The 21,281-nt window shown below is 48.9% G+C and overlaps 1 protein-coding gene across 1 annotated transcript in view; it reads left to right on the forward strand.

The window, feature by feature from the left end:
* The window catches only part of UBE2QL1 (ubiquitin conjugating enzyme E2 QL1), a 45,732-nt gene extending 26,727 nt beyond the window's left edge, over nucleotides 1-19,005 (forward strand). Inside the window, exon 2 of the mRNA XM_045393526.2 lies at nucleotides 17,629-19,005. Within this exon, the coding sequence (XP_045249461.2) occupies nucleotides 17,629-17,760 (132 nt within the window). The 3' untranslated portion in view covers nucleotides 17,761-19,005. The remainder of the gene's footprint in view (nucleotides 1-17,628) is intronic.
* The last annotated feature ends 2,276 nt before the right edge of the window (nucleotides 19,006-21,281 follow it).

Here is a 21,281-nt window from a genome sequence, read left to right on the forward strand (position 1 = left end):
ACTTGCTCCTTCATTCTTCACTCCATCATTTGAAAAATCACAAGTGCATCTCCCTCCTGGGTGAGAATTGGATGACATAACATGTGAAATACTGCGTGGGACACATTTTGGAAAATGACAACATGCATACCATCCTTTCTTTAGAATTCTAACTGTGGCACGCAGGGGCCTTCAGACTGGTCGTGAGAACCCCACAGGCTTCGTCATTCATTCCTAATGTAAATAAGCTTGAGCGCCAGACAGGGGCAATGAGCACTTGAGTACTGGGATAATGCATGGTGGGGCATCACCTGGAGGTTCCATTGTCACACGTGGTGAGAAGGGGCTGTGAGCGCAGTCTCCAGAACCCAACTGGAGTCCCACCAGGTCACATCCCACCTCCAGCGCCTGCCAGCTGCATGGCACTGTGCAATTTACATCTGAACCTCCGTGCCTCTGTCATGAGGAGAGGCTGGAGCAGTCTTTCCCCGATGAGGACTGAGCGTGTGTGCATGTGAAGTGCTTGAGGCAGTGACTGGCGCAGCTTTCCCCACATTCTATCATAAAGTAAACAGTGTTTGAAGATTTCAAGTGACGCTTGTAAAAATCACTGATTGAATTATTTTATTTAGCTATTATGATTCTTAATCAAAAAGCCAAGATTGTATTGCAGTGCCCTTATACAAATAAAAGAATTAAAATCAGAACATCTCCCAAAGTCATGACCTAAAAGTAATAATAGCCATCCTAGTTGCTTATAGAAAATCTCTTGTTAATTTTATTAGGTCAATCAAAAGCAGTCCCTTAGTTTTCTAAGCTTTTCAGCCAGAGACTAGGAATCTGAATTTAGAATCAACTTCCTTTCTTGATTACATTCTTAGGACTCTTTTATGATAATGGAACACAGCATTGTCTGCAGAGATCCCCAACTTGCTTTGTCTACACTGACTAAGCCATTTTATGTCATGTCTTTGTCCCCTGTTTCCTTGCAAACATAAAGTGTGTTCTGGGTTTCATTTACACTGGAACCATCACCTGTATAACACCAGCCAATCTGCAAAGGTGGAATGATATTGTGTAGCCCTGAAATGGCTTCAGTCCATTCCTTTTATCCAGTATTTGTAGGACACTGCTGGGTGGAGTCTCACTGAGAGCTCTTAGTTTAACAAGAAACCAGTGTGAGCCGAGGGCAGGGGTAGGAAGGCAGGGCCAATGACAGGAAAGTGTGAGCGTGGTGGGTAGGGGGCGATGCTGGAGGAGGCGGGGCATTGTAAAGGGAGCATTAGACTTTGGCCTTGAAGTCAAAGCTCTGTCAGGTGCTGGAAGGGAACTGGCCCTCCAGCCTGCAGTGGAGAGGACCCCGCCCACAAGACAAGCCCCGTCCCTGTGGAGCAAGCTGGAGAACCAGCTCTGGCACAGAAATGCATAGGCTCTCCAGGGACTGGACCCTGCTAATAGGTGCTGGATTTCACCCCAAGACCTGTCAGAAAGAATGCTTTATGAAATACACTTATTTTTAAAAGTACATCAGGATAACTTGTGTTAAGTTCATTGCACCCATTGAAATGGCTCAAAACAGTTTTCGGACTTCAAAATCAGGGTGGGGTATGCCTGTGTAGTCATGGATGAGTATCTGGAAAGCTCAGGGAGCCAGTGGCACTGGGGCTTCCTTCTTCCCAGCAGGCAGGGCCTGAGCAGGGAGGTGGGGGGTCCCGATGTTTGTGCAGAGGAGACGCCTCCGCTCTTCCGCTGCCTCTGCAGCCTGCACCTCAGTAGCACCTCAGGAGCAGCCAAGGCACAAAGCAGTCAAAGCGGTGCCCTCGGGGCAAAGGCACCAAGCATGGTTCCAGCTTATTATGAGGTGTTTGGTTATGAAAAGTTTTTCAGTACTTAAAGGTCTAATTTTCCCACGGGGGAAAACATCCCATTTTAAGAATGTATTTGGGGTTTGCCCTCTGGGTCACGGAGCTACTGGGTCAGTGTTGCTGCAGGAAGCAGCTTTGCTAGGGCTGTGCTGTCCTGACTCAATGAGACAATGACCTCGTAAAACTGAAACATCTGGGGGGCCGGTTAAAGAGCCACATGCGGCACCCCTCAGGGGTACACTATTTTACCTGCTCCTAAGCTTACCATATAATATTTGTGAACTGCTGCAAAAAGCAAAGCACACTCTGCGAATACATGGCAGGTTTGGGACAGTACCTTTTGGTTCCTTTCATTGCTTGGAGTGACCTTTGGTCATATCACATGAGAGATGCCCACTCGCTAATTAATGGGTTTCCTCACAGGAAAATGTAGTTGAGATTTATAAAAACAAACTGCGTTGTCTTCACTGGACACTGGACACTAGCTGCCACCAATAATGATTTGCCATTCACAAGGACAGGAGTGGCCCCCTCTTGGCATAGAGAGAGTGGAAACATCCCCTTCCCCTTGGAAACCAGATCCCAACTCCAGGGATCCCAAAATTCCTACCTTCACCCCATCCTCCCCAGGATGGCTCACATGGGAGCCCACAGACCACCAGCCCACATCAGTGCTGGAGGCCCACGGTCACATGAGGGTGCCCTGGGGAGGGATGGGGGCAGTAAGTAGGACCCTCTACACACCCCCATGCCTACACCAGTGCCCACCACCCTTAGGGCCAGTGATCACCGTGACACTGTCTCAAACAGCCCACCTTGTGTGCTTCTCCATCCTGACCTCCACGTGCCCCCCAGACCTCACTGGGCCTCACAAACTGACCTTGGGCCTGGCCGTGACCTCATCCCAGTCACCCCGCCACCATTGCAGACCAAGTCACCATTTTAGTCATGACAAAGATTCTTGGTGAATTGTGCCTGGAGCACAACCCCTTGCACTGAAGTTCAGCCTGCTGAGGACAGGTGCGCCCGGAGGTCAATCTGCTGAGGACAGGTGCTCCTGGAGGTCAGCCTGCTGAGGACAGGTGTGCCCGGAGGTCAATCTGCTGAGGACAGGTGCGCCCGGAGGTCAGCCTGCTGAGGACAGGTGCGCCCGGAGGTCAGCCTGCTGAGGACAGGTGCGCCCGGAGGTCAGCCTGCTGAGGACAGGTGCTCCCGGAGGTCAGCCTGCTGAGGACAGGTGCTCCCGGAGGTCAGCCTGCTGAGGACAGGTGCTCCCGGAGGTCAGCCTGCTGAGGACAGGTGCTCCCGGAGGTCAGCCTGCTGAGGACAGGTGCTCCCGGAGGTCAGCCTGCTGAGGACAGGTGCTCCCGGAGGTCAGCCTGCTGAGGACAGGTGCTCCCGGAGGTCAGCCTGCTGAGGACAGGTGCTCCCGGAGGTCAGCCTGCTGAGGACAGGTGCGCCCGGAGGTCAATCTGCTGAGGACAGGTGCGCCCGGAGGTCAGCCTGCTGAGGACAGGTGCTCCCGGAGGTCAGCCTGCTGAGGACAGGTGCTCCCGGAGGTCAGCCTGCTGAGGACAGGTGCGCCCGGAGGTCAGCCTGCTGAGGACAGGTGCTCCTGGAGGTCAGTCTGCTGAGGACAGGTGCTCCTGGAGGTCAGTCTGCTGAGGACAGGTGCTCCTGGAGGTCAATCTGCTGAGGACAGGTGCTCCTGGAGGTCAGTCTGCTGAGGACAGGTGCTCCTGGAGGTCAATCTGCTGAGGACAGGTGCTCCTGGAGGTCAGCCTGCTGAGGACAGGTGCGCCCGGAGGTCAGCCTGCTGAGGACAGGTGCTCCTGGAGGTCAGTCTGCTGAGGACAGGTGCTCCTGGAGGTCAGCCTGCTGAGGACAGGTGCGCCCGGAGGTCAGCCTGCTGAGGACAGGTGCTCCTGGAGGTCAGTCTGCTGAGGACAGGTGCTCCTGGAGGTCAGTCTGCTGAGGACAGGTGCTCCCGGAGGTCAATCTGCTGAGGACAGGTGCTCCCGGAGGTCAATCTGCTGAGGACAGGTGCTCCCGGAGTCCCTACAACCACCACCCCAACCTCCAAAACCCAAGAGGCTTTACCTGGGCTTTTGGTGACATTCCAGACTTTAAGGAAATGGTTGACTGGAAGTCAGTGGGGCTTTGTTCAAAATAAAGAGGTTAAAAGAGAGACCATTTAGGCAGAAAGTTGATGAGCTAGATCTTACAACGTGCACATGGAGACAGCAGCTGCTGGCCTGGTGCCAGTGTCCAGCAGGACGTGGGTGTGTGGAACTGGCATTTGGGTGGCACAGAGAGGCTGCAGGTGGGGATTTCAAGAGTTTCCCCGTGTGGCACCTGTAAGCCAAAGACCAAGTGGACTGTTGACCAAATCTGGGTGGTTCTTTGGAAACAAACTGTATATGCAAGGCTGTTCCAGGAGGTTTCATCCATATCCCATATCGCACGAGTTGCAGCTTCACTCAATGCCTCAAGAAGGCAAGCCAGACAAAAGACAGACCTGGTGTCTCCCCGGAACCCATCCTCCTGGAACAAAGTCAAATACCTCCTTGGCAGGTATTGGGGATCTCTAGGAGCATAAATTAAATCTCATTATCTTTATAAGCACAATTCCTTCTTTTAAAAATCAGAAAAGTATCACAGTAGGTGAAGTAAATAATCCATGTAGAAGTCTTGTTATTGCTGTGTTTTATTGCAAAAACAGACTATTTGAAAAAGTAACCTATCTTTTATAGAATTTGTGCCCAAATCATAATATTTTCACACTGAAATTTTCCCTGAAAATATATCTGAAGACTTCCAGTGGTTCCAAAATCTCATTTACTTTATTTATTTGACGTTGCTGAATTTTCTTCTGCATTGTGAAACTCCAGTGCTGAGCATGCTGTGTGACGTGAGCTTTCTCTGTCATTGTAAGTAACATGGCTTGGAAAGAGAGTGCAGCTGTGAACTACCACCGTCAAGCCTCCCTGAAGGCATCTCAGTAGCGAAAGCACTAGGTGCCATTTACCTGGGTTGCCTGTGAAAATCATGCGTTCCTTCTTGATGCAATTTTTCTAGAACAACTAAGTTTGGACTCTTTGGTCCAAGTTGTGAAGTTCCTGCTAGCAGGGGCAGATAGTGAATGGTGGCTGCCTCTGTTTTGACAAATTCATTCCCAGGCTCTGATTCCTGTCACATTTCCTAGTGACATTCTTGGTCTCCTTCATTTTTTTGGACTTTTCCCTTCAACAGCATTGCCGTACCTACTATCTGTGCTGAGAGAACTGTTCCGCAGCAAGGGTGGGCCAGAGCAGTTGTGAAATGAAGTGTCCTGATCACCCAATGGCAGGGGTGATCAAAGCCACAGCAGACCACAGGCAAGGGCTTAGGGTGGCAGGTGGATGATCTCCTGCGCACGTGGGAGAGTGGTCCTAGGAAGTGCAGATGCATTCTGTGGGGAAACAGGCAAAAGGCAGGAGATGTGGTGAGTGGGTGCCCATCGGTGCATCTGATCTCCCTGGCACCCCTCCACTCCACTCTGCTTCCCTCCTGCTCAAGGGCTTCACCCCTCCACTCCACTCTGCTTCCCTCCTGCTCAAGGGCTTCACCCCTCCACTCCACTCTGCTTCCCTCCTGCTCAAGGGCTTCATCCTTCCTGGGAATGAGGAAGGCCAGGCCTCATGACAGAGCTGCCTGCCCTGGGGGCGTCCCTTCTGTCGTGCAGCATCAGGAATGCACTGGATCCCCAGTGCCCCATCCTGAAATCAGGGAGGAGTGGCAGGATGGAGGCAGCCGTGGGCATCTAGGGACCCACAGGACGGGAGGCCACAGAGCTGAGTGAGCAGAGTCCCAACTGCTGGAACAGGAGGGCAAAAGTAAAAATTAAGCCACAGAGAATGGGTGGGCTGAGACAGCGATGGGGCCCTGGATTCTCTTGCTGTTCAATATGTGTTCCAAGAAGAGGGAAAAACACGGGACGCTGAGGAAGACCAACTGTGCAGAGAAAAGAGCTGGCCAGATTCTGACCTAAGAGGTCAGGTTGGGTAGGAGAACACCACTGTTTCTTGCAAGTCACTCATTGAGCATAGGAGCAGACAGAGCTGACTTCAACTAGGGGCAACTTCAGTAAGAAAGCGGGGGTCTCTGGGGCTAGTCAGGGAAACATGTGCCTTAATGGAGCCAAGTCCGAGGAGTAAAGTGTTGAAGTAAATGAAGAGGTGCTGATGTCTCTATCCTCCGGTGAGTCTGTCCATTGTAACAAGGGCAGGGGCTATGCTTGTTAAGACTTTTCCAGAATCCTCTGTGAAGACAGCTGGAATGATCTCACAAGGAGAAAACACAGACCGGGGTCTGCTTTGTGCTGAGTAAGTGTTTCAGCCGGGAGAGCGCAGTGCAGCCTCCTGGGTGCAGCCTTCCTTTTGAATTCTGGGCCTGGCCAAAATGACAAACACAGACTGCCCCCTTCATCTCGGAACAGAGACTCACCGGGGAGGTCACCCGCCCTGTTCACCACGTCAGGCAGGGAGTGTGTGCCGAGGCCCTCACATGGGCTGCACAGACCAGAATCTACGTAGTGAAGGTAGACTCAGGGCCCTGATCATCTCGGGGCTTACATAAACCGTGTGGCAAATGACAGGATGGCTGGCCAGGAGCTCCCTGTTGAGATGATGGTGAGAGAGACACAGGGAAGCAGTGACCAAGGAGCGTCCCATGCCAGGGAGCATAGCCAGGCAGGTCACTTTTTTTGTTTTTTGAGTGAATGATCAGTACTTATTTGCCTTCTCTTAAATCTGTGACCCTTCCCCAGGTGTCCGAGAGCTGGCCTGGCCTTGGGGTTCAGAGTATGGCCTCCAAAGCCAGGAATTCCTGCACTGGGATCCTGGCCTTGGCCACTTCCTAGCTGAGTGACTCCAAGCACCTTATTGATCTGTGTGTCTCCGTTTTCTCTTCTGTAAAATAGGGCTGATAACAGCAGAGCCCACTGGTGGAGTGTCTTGGCATGGTTTAGTGAGAGTGTTTGCCCCATCCTGAGAACAGGGCCTGGCTCAGAAAGCCTTGATACAGCCACTACGATGCCATTAATGAGCATATCTGTCACTTACCTGTCTTAAAGTGCACATTAATGAAACCCACTGGGATCCAGCTGCCTATGCAAAAGTATAAGTATTAGTGGGATCTCCAAAAAATAACCTTAAGAGAATGATCTCGTATCATGACATTTTTAGCAAAAAGTTCCTTTTTCTGCGCTTGCTTCCACCAAGAAAGTATTCAGCAATTGCTAGAACTTTCTTTAAAATGTAGAGGCAAGCGCTGCCTCTGTTTTGTAAGCATCTATGAACTGTGCCTTTGGTGCTGCTGGAGCTGGAGGATTTTGTATGATATTAAGTAGAGTGGCTTCGCTTTAATTCCTGATGCATATCACCAAAGTGTACACAAAACTGATGCTGGCTTTGTCATCCTGAGAGGTTTCACCGTTTGAAGAAACAGTTTCTGAGTGCCAGCATTACCTAATACCCCGTTTGAGGTCTGTGGGGTGGCAAGTATTTCATAAACCTCTGGGGTTACAGGTTGCTCTCTTTGAACTTGTTCATGGCTAAGCTACACTTTTTTAAAGAACCAGATTTTTCTTAATGTGCAAAGAGTGCTAAAAAATAAGGTCAAAAAGAGTTTTTAAAGTTTTGATATTATTCTAAATAAAATAACCATCACACATCTCAGATGACTGTTTTCCAAGAGTTGGCCCGGAGCATGCTTCTCGGGCCATTTCACCTGTGCACGCTTCGTTGCAGCTGCACCCGCCCTAATCCCCCTTTCCTAGATTTCTTGCTTCTCTTCTTGACTGTCCCCAGCCAAACACACCCATCCTCCCAGGACCCCACAGCCTGCTCCTAAGACAGTGTGTCTCTGCAGGCCTGGCCCCGGGTCACTTGCCATAGTGGCTCACCACCTCCATCCCATCTCGCCTTGCATGCCAATGCTCATTATCCCCATGCAGGAAGTGTGGGCGGGTAGTGACACAGGTGCAGCGACTAGGTGCAGGGAGGGTGACCTGCTCATGGGCCTGTAGCTGGAGAGCAGAGAGGAGGCCCGCTCCCCTCCCCACACACCTCTCCCTGTGGAACCTCATCATTTAGGTTCCCTGGTGTGAGCTCCCACCATTATACCCAGCAGCCTCCTGCCTGGATTTCTGTGCACACCTCAAAGCCAGCCAACCCGAACAGAACTCAGTATCTTGTCCTGCAGAAGCCTGGAGTGGCTCAGGCCTCCCACTGATCCTTCCCCCAGCCCTGCCCACGTGGCCTTAGTTGGACTCACTGAGTGGCCTCTGCCAGGCCCTTGCCATCTTCTCTGGACCATGACAATAACCTAACTGGACAAGACCCCAAAACTGATGGCCACACCACCTCCCAAATGACCCACCCACAAGGAAAACCTGGTCCAATGTGCTCCCACCTGCAGAATGGGCGCGAGTGCTGAGGCACGGGTGAAAGGCCACTCTGTCAGCTTTACGTCTGCCGTGGGCAGAGTTGTGTCCTCCCCGAAATAGTTGAAGTCCTACCCCCTGTGGCTGTAAGTGTGACCTTATTTGAAAATAGGGCCTTTGCAGAAGTCATCGAGTTGAGACAAGGTCTTGCTGGGTTAAGGTGGTCCCTAATCCAATGACTGGTGTCCTTGTAGGAAGAGGGAGATTTGGATACAGAGACAGATTCACAAAGAACGCCGTATGGCAACGGAGGCAGAGATTAGAGCACTGTGCCCGCAAGCTGAGGCACACGAGGGTGCTGGCAGCCCCTGAGTGCTGGAACGGCGTCCTGGAGCAGACCCTTCCCCAGGCCCACATCTCCATGTCAGACTTCTGGCCACCTGAACTGTGAAAGCACATTTCTGTGGTTTCAAGCCCCCAGTTGGGGTGCTCTGTTCCAGCAGGCCCAGGAAACTAGGGCACCTCCCATCCCTGCCTTCCCCACCTCCACCCCACAGCAAGCCCTGACTCCCAGAAGCCTCAGGATGCTCACTGACCACCCTCACACGGCGTCTGCTCCTGCTGCCCCCTCTCCTGCTTTCTGGTTGGATCACTGCCACTTGTCTTTTGCGTTCAGCTCCTGAACCACCTTCCCCTGGAAGTCTCCTCCACCCGTCCGGGCCCCCAGCCCCCTTCGGTGCCCCCTCCTGCACCCCCACAGTCCACTCTAGACCACGGCTTCTCCACAGGGCTATTCAGCCCCCTAGGGAGTGCTTGGCAATAGGCAGATACGTTTTTGGTTGCCACCACTCGGAAGAGGGGTACTAATGGCATCCAGAGAATGGAGGCCAGCCTGAACAGCCTCAGTGCACATGGCTGGGAACAACCCAGGGAGGCTGCTGAACACCCTTAGTCCACAGGAGCCCCCAAGCCGGGAATGATCCAGCTCCAGCGTCAGCAAGGCCCAAGCAGAGGCACTCTCATCTAGAGGACACCTGCTCCTGCAGGCATTCCAGATGTTTTCATCTTGTCTCCCAGCTCCAAGTGGGAAAAGTGCACATCCATGGTTGTGCACCACCCACCACGCCAGCAGGGCCTCCCTGCTGCGAGTCCAACACTCTCTGATCAGACCAATGCTCTTGTCAGCACCCAAAGAAGAAAAGACGTGCTTACCGTGTTCTGTACACTCTCTTCCACATCTTGATGGGCTCAAACTCGCCTTTAAAAATGAGAGCCCTGGCCGGGCGCGGTGGCTCATGCCTGTAATCCCAGCACTTTGGGAGACCACAGTGGGTGGATCACTCAAGGTCAGGAGTTCAAGACCCACCTGGCCAACATGGTGAAACCCTGTCTCTACCAAAAATACAAAAACAATTAGCTGGGCGTGGTAGTACAGGCCTGTAATCCCAGCTACTTGGGAGGCTGAGGCAGGAGAATCACTTGAACCTGGGAGGCAGAGGTTACAGTGAGCTGAGATCATGCCACTGCACTCCAGCCTGGGTAACAGAGTGAGACTCCGTCTAAAAAAAAAAAAAAAAAAGAATGAGAGGCCCACAGATGTGATGCTCGGAAGGTGTGTTTGGAGTGAAGGATTGTGTTCTCTGCATGTCAGCAGGGTGCAGCCAGCCTTCTTCCTGAGAACACCGCATCACCTGCTGGGACTCTGCTCGCCTCTCCTGGACATGCACAGCCCTTCCATCCCCAGTCCCAGGCCTGGAAACATTCTCGCTAGAGAGAGAATTTTACTATAATGGGAATGGGTTTCACAGTGCATTTTTTTCTGCAGAAACTACTTATCTCTATCAAGGTGGGAGCAGGGCCATGGAGGAGAGTGGTCTCTTCCACCTAAAACCGCGCCAAGGACTGGTCCCCTTGTGGCTGGTCCCTGTGTGGTTGGTCCACGTAGCCATGTGGCCCCTCGTGCCCCACCACCCAATGCACTGTCCTCTGTGGCCTCAGATCTGGCGGGATGTTCTAGTCATCTACTTTGTGAAGCCACTTCTCTGGTCGCCTGTATGTGTTTGGCTTGGGCATGAGTCAGCAGGTCTCTGAGGCAAACAGTGCGTTCTCAAAGTGTAACCGAAAGATCACGTTTATGGCTTCCGAGGTGACTATTTTGAGTTGACACTTTCCAGAAACCACCCAACAAATGTTTTAGCTACCAGATCTAGGAACTAAATCACAACTAGTCATGGGGGGTGTGTATGAATGAGTCTGCTGTTGGTGTCTGAACAATGAAAGGAACCCGAAGCCACATTGGGCACAAACTTTGAGTGAAACCCAACGGGGATCGCAGAAGCCTGAGCACCCCATGTTGGCGTCAGAGGGGCGGTGAGTGGGGAGGGCTGGTCTGCATACTCCAAGGCCTGGTTTCCTGGAGGGAGTCACCAGCCCATATGGCTGCCTCCAGCCCTTTCCCTGATGATTCTGGGGCCCTCCACAGGCCCTGGCCCTGAGGCTACCTGTCTTTGGTCTCGCCCCTCGTGGTGCCCTCAGGCCACTCTTCTGTGGTGCCTCTGCCTTCAGTCTCAGGAGTCCTTGATTTGAACCCAGCTCTTCTATAGCCCTTGGCAAGTTGGTTAATGGAAGCCCAGTTTCCTATTCATTGCAAAGGTTGCCCAGGTCAACATTTAATGAGATGGGATGTGAAAACAGCCACGCAGCAGCCCCACATCAGAGTCGGGCTGAGCATGGAGCAGTCGCCGCGGCATTTGTGGGCGGTGTGGGGACTCAGTAGTCTCTGAGGTTGCACTTCAGACAGAACCTCGACATGACCTCATTGGCGGCTCATCGTTTCCGACAGCATGTTCCCACCCTGTCATTTTCCCCTCCCCTGTCTCTGCTCTCCCAGCCCTCTCTGCTTGTCCCCTCTGGGTGGTGCTGGGTAGGGTTCTGGCAGATTCGGAGCCCACCAGGCTGAAGCTTTCCCTGTGCAAAGGGACTGGCCATCAAACTGGCTCATGTGGCCTGGGGCTCCCTCCACTCAGCTGAGAGCCTTCCCGCAGGTTACTGTGGACTCTAGTCAGCAGCCATTCCACAGCAGGGAGGCTCACATATGGTCCCCACCATAGCCACCTGCATGTGCACACATGAACACACATGCTCACATGTGACATAATACGTGTGTATAAGTACCCACAAACACACAAATGAGCACACGTGCACACATATGCAAATGCACATGTATGTACATGCACTACTCATGTGCACATGCTCACATATGCACACATGTGCGTACATACACGCACATACGCCCCGACTCACAATAAGGGCTATAGTCACCTTCTCCGGATCCTTCTGTTTCCTGTCTCATCGGACCAGATCCAGCTGAAGTCCCCTGCTTGTCAGTGGCTTAAATGTCATTGATCTGATTTGGGAATGTGTTTCTTAGAAGAGTCTAATCTGTTGTACAGTCTCATTTGTCCTTTAGAAACTTACAAGTTGAATTTTTTCTAGGATTTGCTTTGAACATTAAACCTTAAAAGAAAGGTGAAATCCCCAATGTCTTTCCAAAGCAGACCTCCTTTGAAAGATGCTTGTAAGCATTGGTTTTCCTCAAGCCCAGAGTCTAGTGAGCTTTAATTTTTGCTCCCAGATAGAAGTTTTAGGGGAAGCCTAAAATGAGTCCTGCACACGTTTACAACCCATGTCAGGGAGCTCAAGGTTATGAGTGCTTTTAGACTGACAATTACTCCTTCAAAGACTTTAAAAACAAGTAGCAGCTCTATAATTTTGGCTCAGGAAATGAGTTCAGGAAACTCAAAACTTTACGTAAGGAGTCTGAACATTTTAACTATTTTTAGAGGGCAAAAGTCTGTAATTCATAGGCAAGCGAAACACAAAAATACCAAGAAAGTAAGTTTGCAATGAAAAGGAATGAGAAGAAAACTCTAATCGTAAGAAGTATAGAATTAATGTATTAATGTCAACTTGTTAAGACAGACATAATTCAAAAGTCTAAGCAATTAGCCATGTAAATGCAATATGCTTTATTTGCCTGTGGACATTTTTGTGACTGAATAAGTCATAAAATCTACATGAAAAGACAGAAATGTTGTGTGTTCTTTCAAGAGGACAGAATGAAAGTATCTTTACCAAAGGAGAAGACCTTCTGAGATAGTTGAAAAAATAAGAAGCTCCATTTATTGTGTTCACCCTGTGCCTGGCATGGAGCAAAGCATCTTTTATGTTTTAACATATTAAATTCTTATAGAATCTAGTGCCACATAATACTATTATAATGCTTATTTTACATATGAGAAGGTCAGAATTCAGAGAGGTTAAGTGATTCACCCAAGGTCACACAGCCAGGAAGTATTGGAGCAGGGATTTGAAGCCAGGTCTATTGAATTATGCAACTCCTTCCCCACCAAATACACACACAAGCACGCACACACACACACACACACACAGACACACACACTCTTAAATTCCATGCCCAAGCCTCGCCCTTCCCCAAGCATCTGTCCATCGTTCCATGAGTATAATGAGCCATTTCACACCTTCAATTTGGGACCCCTTGTCCTCTCCCACCATAGCCTGGTAGACACCTGCCCACCTGTGTCTCAAGGCTCAGCTTACGTTATTGTCAATAGAAATATTTCTGAACACACAAATCACTACCACCACCCCTCTCCCCTCTCCTTTCTTTCTCTCTTCCCCAATGTAGAATCCATCATACCCTCTGGGCTGTAAGTTCCATAAGGACCAGAATTATTCTTTTTAGAAAGCTCTGCAGTCCGGGTCACCAACACAGTTCCTGACTGAGGGAAGACCTGCAGCAATCGACTGCTGAATGAATAAAGAATGAATTGACTCTTCCTGCCTCTGGCTCTTTTAGTTCTACACACCAGTGGTTCTCAATCAGGAGTGATTTTGCTCCTGTGGGGACATTTAACAATGTCTGGAAACAATTTCTTGTCATTACTCATGGGGTGCTACTAGCATCTAGTTGGTAGAGGTCAGGGGTGCTGCTAACTTCCTTCCATGCAGGTATAGCCCCTACAGCAAAGAATTACCTGGCCCAAGATGCCAACAATACCAAGAGTGAGAGACCTTGCCTGCTCCACACCCTCTGTCCCAGCAGCTGCAACATGCCTGGTTATCTGCCCGTAACGGACTCTAAGCCCTAAAGGCAGGGACCTGGTATCACTTTGTCTTGTTAGACCCGGCACCCAACACATTGAATAAATGCATAAATGAATGAATGAGAAACATTAGACAATTGAGGGAGATGCAGACGTGCCAGGCTGAAATTCAAGTACATGGGGACTGAACTGGGGACCTAAGTTTGGGGGCACTTGTCATCTTATTAGCTGTGTTGAAATGTTTTCGTGCTGAATCGTTGCTATTGGCCCTCAAAAGGCCATAAGGGAAAAAAAGAATCAAATCAAAGTACCACCTACTGGTTTTGTTTGACAGATGCAGCCCTGGAGAATTGTATTCTCATTAACACTGTTCGGCTTCGATATTACAGTGAGACTTTTAAGGTGGTGATGGCAAAATCCTGTAGTTGTTCATAAATACACACTTACCATGTGTGGCTCAGGAAAGAGACAAATTGTAACTTATCAAAAGTGTTGCTGTAAACACTGAGTGATAACACAAAGCTGTTGTAGTGGATGAGTGAAAAGTCACATCCACGCCCTTTAACATTAAGCACAAGTAGAGATATTTTAGAAGAAATGAGAGTCATTCAAAGGAAATATCTCAGACTAGATTCTTTGATTATTAAATAGAACTGGACAAGGGAGAAAGGTAAGTGTTATGAGAATAAGAAAAACGCTATTAATTGTATGAAGTTCAAAGTCCTCAGTGTTTTCAAATGCATTATCTTATTGGACGTTCGTCATGATGTGTGACATTGTCTCACTTGATTCCCAAAAGTTCACTTTTCAAGAGACTGTATCCTGGAAGGATGAATGGGAGTGCCCAAACATCTGCAGCAAGCAGGGAACACAGGATGGAGGGGTTCCCCTCTTCTTGGTGTAGTGGGCACAGCAAGGGCATGTCAGAAAAACAGCTCTGTGACACTGGGAGAGCCAGAAAATAAAGGGGGAATGCAGGGAGTGGCTTCCAAGTCCAGCATTTCACTGTGTCAAATTTAAACAGCCAATCAGAATCAGATGAACCTATGAAAAAAAAATTGTTAATTGTAAACGTGGGTGTAAGAGACAGGAGATGAGATGAGAGCTCCTTATCAACAGTGTAGTGCAATAAATGCGCTGAGCCTCTGACTGACTCATAACGGGCTCTGTCTCCCGGTTGTGGAATTGACTAAGCACTGGGACTTTCTGTTCATAATTCTAACAGGGAAGAAAAGGCAACAAAGAGTGGTCTGTTCCTTTGGGGTTTTGTTTGTTGTTTCTTGTAACAATTGAGACTTTCACAAAGAGTAGGCAAAGTGTGGATTCATGCCAAAAGCCACAGAATATTCCAATATGATTGTGAGCCTCTATTTGTCTAGCTACCTTTAGCTCAGGATTTTCATATAATACCATAGATTTTCAGTATTATAGAGAAAAAGGATAGAGATGGTTTAAAAAAATCATTTTAGCCAAAAAAAAATCAACCCTTGATATTTGCTGTCACTTGATGTAGAAATTGATGCTGGCCGGGCACACTGGCTAATGCCTATAATCCTAACACTTTGAGAGATGAAGGTGGGAGGATTGCTTGAGCCCAGGAGTTCGAGACCAGCCTGGGCAACAAAGCGAGACCCTGTCTCTATAAAAAATAAATTTTAACTAGCTGTATGTGGTGGTGCATGCCTATAGTACCAACTATTTGGGAGGCTGATGCAGGAGGATCTCTTGAGCCCAGGAGATCAAGGTTGAACTGAGCTATGATTGTACCACTGCACTCCAGCCTGGATGGATGACAGAGCGAGACTGTGTCTCAAGAGAAAAAAAAGAAGGAAGAAATTGATGCTAACATCCTCGCAAAGATGTGAAAGATGTGTTTTCATATGTTTAATAAGATGACTTTGGACTTTGATCTCAGCCCACAATGATGATGATTATGAATATATGAGGTCTGAGTGGTCTCTTTTTATCAAGTATAATTACATCACATAAGCAAATATGCTTGAAGTTATAAAACTCAAAATAGGAGTCAATCCTAGTGAGGCATGGGGATGTTGCTAGCAGTAAATAAATGGCCATTTCCTGTCGTCTTCTCCTCCGATCTTCCTTCATCCTTTTAGCAACTCTTCTGATGTGAGCTATACAGCATTTTTGAAAAGGTGTGCATGGTGGCCTGTAATCCCAGCACTTTGGGAGGCTGAGGTGGGAAGATCACTTGAGGCCAAGAGTCCAAGACCAGCCTGGGCAGTGAGACCTCATCTGTATAAAAAATAAAAAATTAGATAAGTGCGGTGGCTCACACCTGTAGTCCTAGGTACTCAGGAGGCTGAGGCAGGAGGATTGTTTGAGCACAGGAGTTTGAGGTTGCTGTTGAGCTATGATCATGCCACTGCACTCCAGCCTGGATGACAGAGCAAGATCCTGTCTCAAAAAAAAGAAAAGAAAAGAAAGAAAAATAAAAAGAAAAATTTTTTTAAAAAAGGAAAAGTCCTGCTGCCCCCAATGACAGATGCACAAGTGAAACCAGAGGGATATCCAGAGCAGGCAGAGTTTGGTAACCCTGGACTCCTGACTCCTCAACTAAGGATCGGCCTGTGTGTCCACTGTTGAAAAGACAATTATTGAAAAGGAAGCCTAGGTAGGCTCCGAATACAGGCATGTGAAATGGCCTCTTCCCCTCCACATTTCAGGTGACTGGGCACCGTCTGCCCAGTAGATTTAGAGGTCATTGCAGCTGCCTTCCCACTGGAGTTGTCAGTGGGTTATTAGAGAGCCAGGATCGGGTGGATCGTACTTGCTGGTGGCCACACAGACCCATGTGGCTTCTGCCCTCTATGGCTGTCCAAGGCGCCTGGCTGCTGTGTGTTGGAGCTGCTGGTGGGGAGGCCTGGACCCTATTCACATCCCAGTATGTGCCCACAGTTGTGCTGTAGCACCAGTGCCCCGTATTGGGAGTGCAGAGGGTCTATTCAGAGAGAAATTCTGTTCGCCAAGGTTCCTGAACAGCAGGCGATGGTTGGTAATCATGCACCTGCCAGTAGACGAAGCTCAGCCAGGTCTTTCCAGGCATTTCTGCCCCATCTGCAAAACATGTACATGGGATGCCCAAGGAGAGGAGCAGATCTTCCAGGAGAGCCTGGGGGAGGCTCAGTGGAAGTAAATGTGCCTCAGAGGCTAAGGGAACGTCTCAGTTGATCCACCATTAAGAGGCTTAATGAAGAGTAACTGAGACTGGAAGAGTGAGAGCTGCCACAGGTCCAACTGAGGCGAGCATCACCCCAACTCCTGGTTGTCTTACATCTGCTCCTCCCCTCTGGTGCCAGATATGCCACATTTTCCAGGGCTTCCCGAGATACTGTCACATGGGCAGTGTTGCCTGATTTCTTCTTTCTCATAGTCCAGAGCCCTCTTGTGCCATCTGAAGATGGGTCAGTCCCTTTTGACCACTGCAGAGACAAGTGCTCTGTCCTTGGGAGCAGAACACGCCTGGTCACTGTGAGGGGACGTGGCTCTCTCCACCAGCCCCACCCCCTCCTGGGATTGTGTGACAAAGCACCTGCCCTGACCTCTACCCCTTCTTGGACCTCGAGGACAGGTCTCTTCTTCCATGAAAATGTCCACCGTCACCTCACAAAATGGTGCTGAAGTGACACAAATTCCAATAAATTCACTAATGGCTCTGGAACTTGAATTTTAAAAAATAGAGTTTTTAAATATCTGTAGAAATATACAAATATACACATCTCTCTATAAATACATTTATCTTCACTGTTATCACAGATGGAATCTGAAGTGGTAATTAAAGGCATTCTTTGGAGGGGGGGAAAGAAAGTTCGAACAGTCTATTGCCTCAGGGAGAGCATGCTTGGCTGTGAAGTGATGCCCTTTCGATAAGGCTGGCCCCTCCTGCGTATCTCAGGAACTGGGCCAGAGATTGCTCTCCGGCACCGTGGAGTGAGCAAGTTTGGATTCAGCCAATGCTGTGTGTGGGTTTGTAAAGACAGCACCCCCCTCCCCTAGAAGGCTGCCAGCCCCAGGCTGCCCCATCTGTTTGGTGCCAGAGCTGAATTGTTCTGCATCTGGGCAGTGAGGCTTGCCCCCACCCTGCTGGTGGACAGTGCATTGCATTGATTCAGACATCAGAAATCCCCACGACTCCGTGTGTTTTTAATAAAGATGGTAGGAAACAGAATTCCCAGTGACCTTCTAACCTGGTTTTTCTTTTCATCTCACGCAGGGACGGATCTGTAGGAAAGCTGGCAAATCAAAAAAGTCCTTCAGTCGCAAGGAAGCTGAAGCTACCTTTAAGAGTTTGGTGAAGACACATGAAAAATATGGCTGGGTCACCCCGCCCGTGTCCGATGGCTGATGTCTGCCACGTGCAGTAGACGCTCGAGCGCCTGTCCACACACACACCAGTACCCTGACATCTCCTCAACGCTGTGCATCCTCCACCCTTTTTTACTCCAGCCAGAACTGCATCCTGAATGCCAAGGAGACGTTTAAGTTATTTATGAACAGATGTGTTTACAGAGAGGAAGCGGGAGCAAACGCCATTCGGATTCTGTTTCGATTATAAATGAATGATCACCTCGAAGTCACTTTAGAACACATGTTGAGATGGTGACATTTCCCAGCCTGCCTGCCCCTCTGCCCACCCCGGTCACATTGCCCTGAGCTTCTTTCCATGACAGCAGCTCCGACGAGCCGGCAGGAAACTCAGTGCCCCTGCTGGCTCCATTTCCATGTAAATGGCGCCGTTCATATTTCATAGGGACGCCGTGCATCGCCGCCGTGCGTCCCCAGCACGTGTTTGCTGTGCTCTGTATCTCTGTTTTTCTTCCTGGAAAGTCAACATAACTTGAAGATGTGTCTTTCTGTGGCCCATGGTCCGCTGTGATGACATTTAGACCTCATTTGTGCTGTGACCTTTGGCTCATGAAAACACAAATTTAACATTGCCAGGTTCTAGTGATTTAAAACCACAACTGCCCACGTGGTGGAAATGTGCCCTCGATGCTGATTTGTGGTGTGCTGCTGTCCACAGATAAACCAGTGCCGTTAGATGGAAGGCAGAGGACGCTGCGGCCACCCCCGGCAGACGGTGGCGTGGACACCAGATGCGCCCTCTGGGGCTCAGAGCAACGGGTGGTCAGCTGCGAACAGTCTCGTCCGATGTTAGGAAACGGTCCTACGGCCACGCCTTTGTGTTCCTGTCTTCTCTCCACCACCAAAAGCAAAAGACGATTTCCCATTCACTGCAGTCATCTGACTCATTTTATTATCTGTGCTAGTGACAAGGAATGTCAGAACTGCCAAAGGATACCAAGTGATCATATGATGATTTGCATGACCGGGTCTCTTTCACCCAGTAGTCACTTGTGTGTCCCCCGAAATTGGGATGGGTGAGCACCCTTGCTGTGGTGTAAACTTCCTGTTATTTAATCTCCCCACAATTTCATTTTTCTCTTCTGTTAAGTTACTTAGAACTTTCTAAGAAACTCCATGAAATGAGGAAATACTGTTTCTAATAATATGAGGAAAGAGGTAAAAATGTTCATTCCAAGTGGAAAGTCTTATTGGACACATTTTAAATAAAATCATGCATACCTGATACACTGCCTCAAGGATCCAGTCATTGTGGGCTATCCTTCCATTTAAAATATGTCAGAGATTCTTAAATTTTTTAAATATTGCAAATACTACAACATGTAATTCTAGAGCAGCAGTCTAAGTCAGGTACCGGAAATGAGTCTCAGGAACCCATAGTCTTTGCAAAAATTAGGTAGATTGAAATGGTCCCCAGAAACAGCCAAGGAGCTGACGGGATGATTGGATCAAGTTCAGATGTTGCCAATTGTATCTTACCACTGTGAGGGAGGAGAAGTCTTCCGGGATAATATATTCAATTCTTCAGGCAGTTTTGCCTACTTGGGAACCTGCCCATTTGGTTCAAGGCTTTCAGAGGTCCAAGAGGCCTCGCCTTAAAGAACAAGGATTGATGCCTTTCAGCAGGGCTGGCCATTCACCAAATTTATTGTTACTTTTGTTTTTCTTTACCACTTTCTTATTTGCCCCCAAGTGCACACAGCAGCTCTGCTAGACCAGAATGACAGTGTATTAAGAATGCAGGGCCTGCTCAGGTTCCCTGTGGTCATAATAGTCGTGAAACTTGATGACAGTGAACTTACAATGTTCATTCATGCAACCCTCTATGGTGGCATTCTCCATCCCGGAAACCTGACATTTGGCTGACAGTCTTTGGACCCTGGAGCTATTGACCATCCTGGAATTACACTGTGGAGATTAAAGACCTAGGACAGAAACATCTTGCTAGGGAAAGCACCTGAGTTTATTCCTTTCTAAATAATTTCCCCTTCTAATGAAAACTAAAAGCAGTTTTACTTTAGGGGGAAAAATACATCCACAGGCAGGTCATTTCGGTAGTGTTTATTACCTGATTGAAAAACAGGTTCACGTTGGTCTCTGAGAACTGCACCAAGGGGTGCAGCCAGGAGACTGGTCTGACCCCGGATTGGGCTGGGTGACAGCCAGTGACAGAGCAGAGAGACACTCAGCTCAGTGTCGCCCCTTCCATACACTCAGAGTTTGATTTTTTTGCATGGCATTTCCATTGGGTTTATTAGAAACTTATAGAAGAAATCAATTCTTTAGTGAACGAAATACCGTTTTTCACTTCAATTGGTAAGAATTTCTCACTTTAAAAGCAGTAGGAAGTAATGTAAAACTCAACCATTGCTTGGACTGTTAGGAGTGCAGACTCCCTTTTTGGTGGACTCCCTTCATAGGCAAGCATGGCTGTGCCCAGCCATGGAGGCACCCTTAGGACAGTGAGCACAGGCCTGGCTGCCCATGCCTTGGCCATAGCCTCCTTCCACCCTGCTGAAGTGGACACCTGCCTCTGGAGCCCAAGGTGAGAAGGAGAGCCCTAGACCCTGGGGCCACAGTCCCACATAAGCCAAGGAACCTCTTCCTCTTTGGACAGACAGCGAGGGAATAATCAGACAGTGGCTGCAAATGTTCATGTCCCGATAGCTCCACACACCCATGCATCTGTGGAAACTCAAACCAAGCCAGAGCTCACAGAGCCAAACAAACAGAAAATCACAAACTCATCTGTCCTCTTCTCAATGCAAAACTCCTTCCCATCCAATAGTTTTCCTGAACCAATCACCCTTGTTATTGGGTATCTTCTCCACTGCTGGGTAAGACCTGCGTATGGTCTGGGTGGACTGAGAACTGCTTATGCCTTAGGGAGTTCTATGTAAGCAGCAAGGTTATTCCCCCAAGTTTTACACACACACACACACACACACGCCAATACTCCTGCAAAGACTTGCTGTCTCTAAAATCCACTACTCAGAAAAACCAGGATGTAGGCTTAAAGTTTTCAGCTCCATCTGTCAAAATTTGACCTTTTTTTAAGAGAAAAATATGTAGACGAGTGAAAAAGACCTGGGATTGAAAGACAAAAAGCCATGTATCCGTGTAACCCTGGCCAGTCACTCCACCTGCCTGAGCCTCGGTTTCCTCAGCTGTGTACTCCTAGCAGGTCAGTGTGAGAATTGGCCAAAATGATGCAGCAGAAGTGCTTTGGAGACTAAAGATTGTCAACAAAATGTAAGTGTCATTTTCATAGTATCAGGAAATTTACATTACAGCAGGCTTTAATTAGAACCCACATAGATATCGACTCAGAATGATCAATTACAGTGGTTAAAATACACGTACCTGGTAATCATATACTTGCTTTCCGTCCCCAGTTCTTACATTAAGTCAACCAACTGACCCAAAAATCAACCAATAACAACTGACCATCTCTCCACTCACTCAGCATTCTCCTCTTACATGCAGGGCATGCAGAAGATT

Source organism: Macaca fascicularis, chromosome 6 (assembly GCF_037993035.2).
Source record: "Macaca fascicularis isolate 582-1 chromosome 6, T2T-MFA8v1.1".
NCBI lineage: Eukaryota > Metazoa > Chordata > Mammalia > Primates > Cercopithecidae > Macaca > Macaca fascicularis.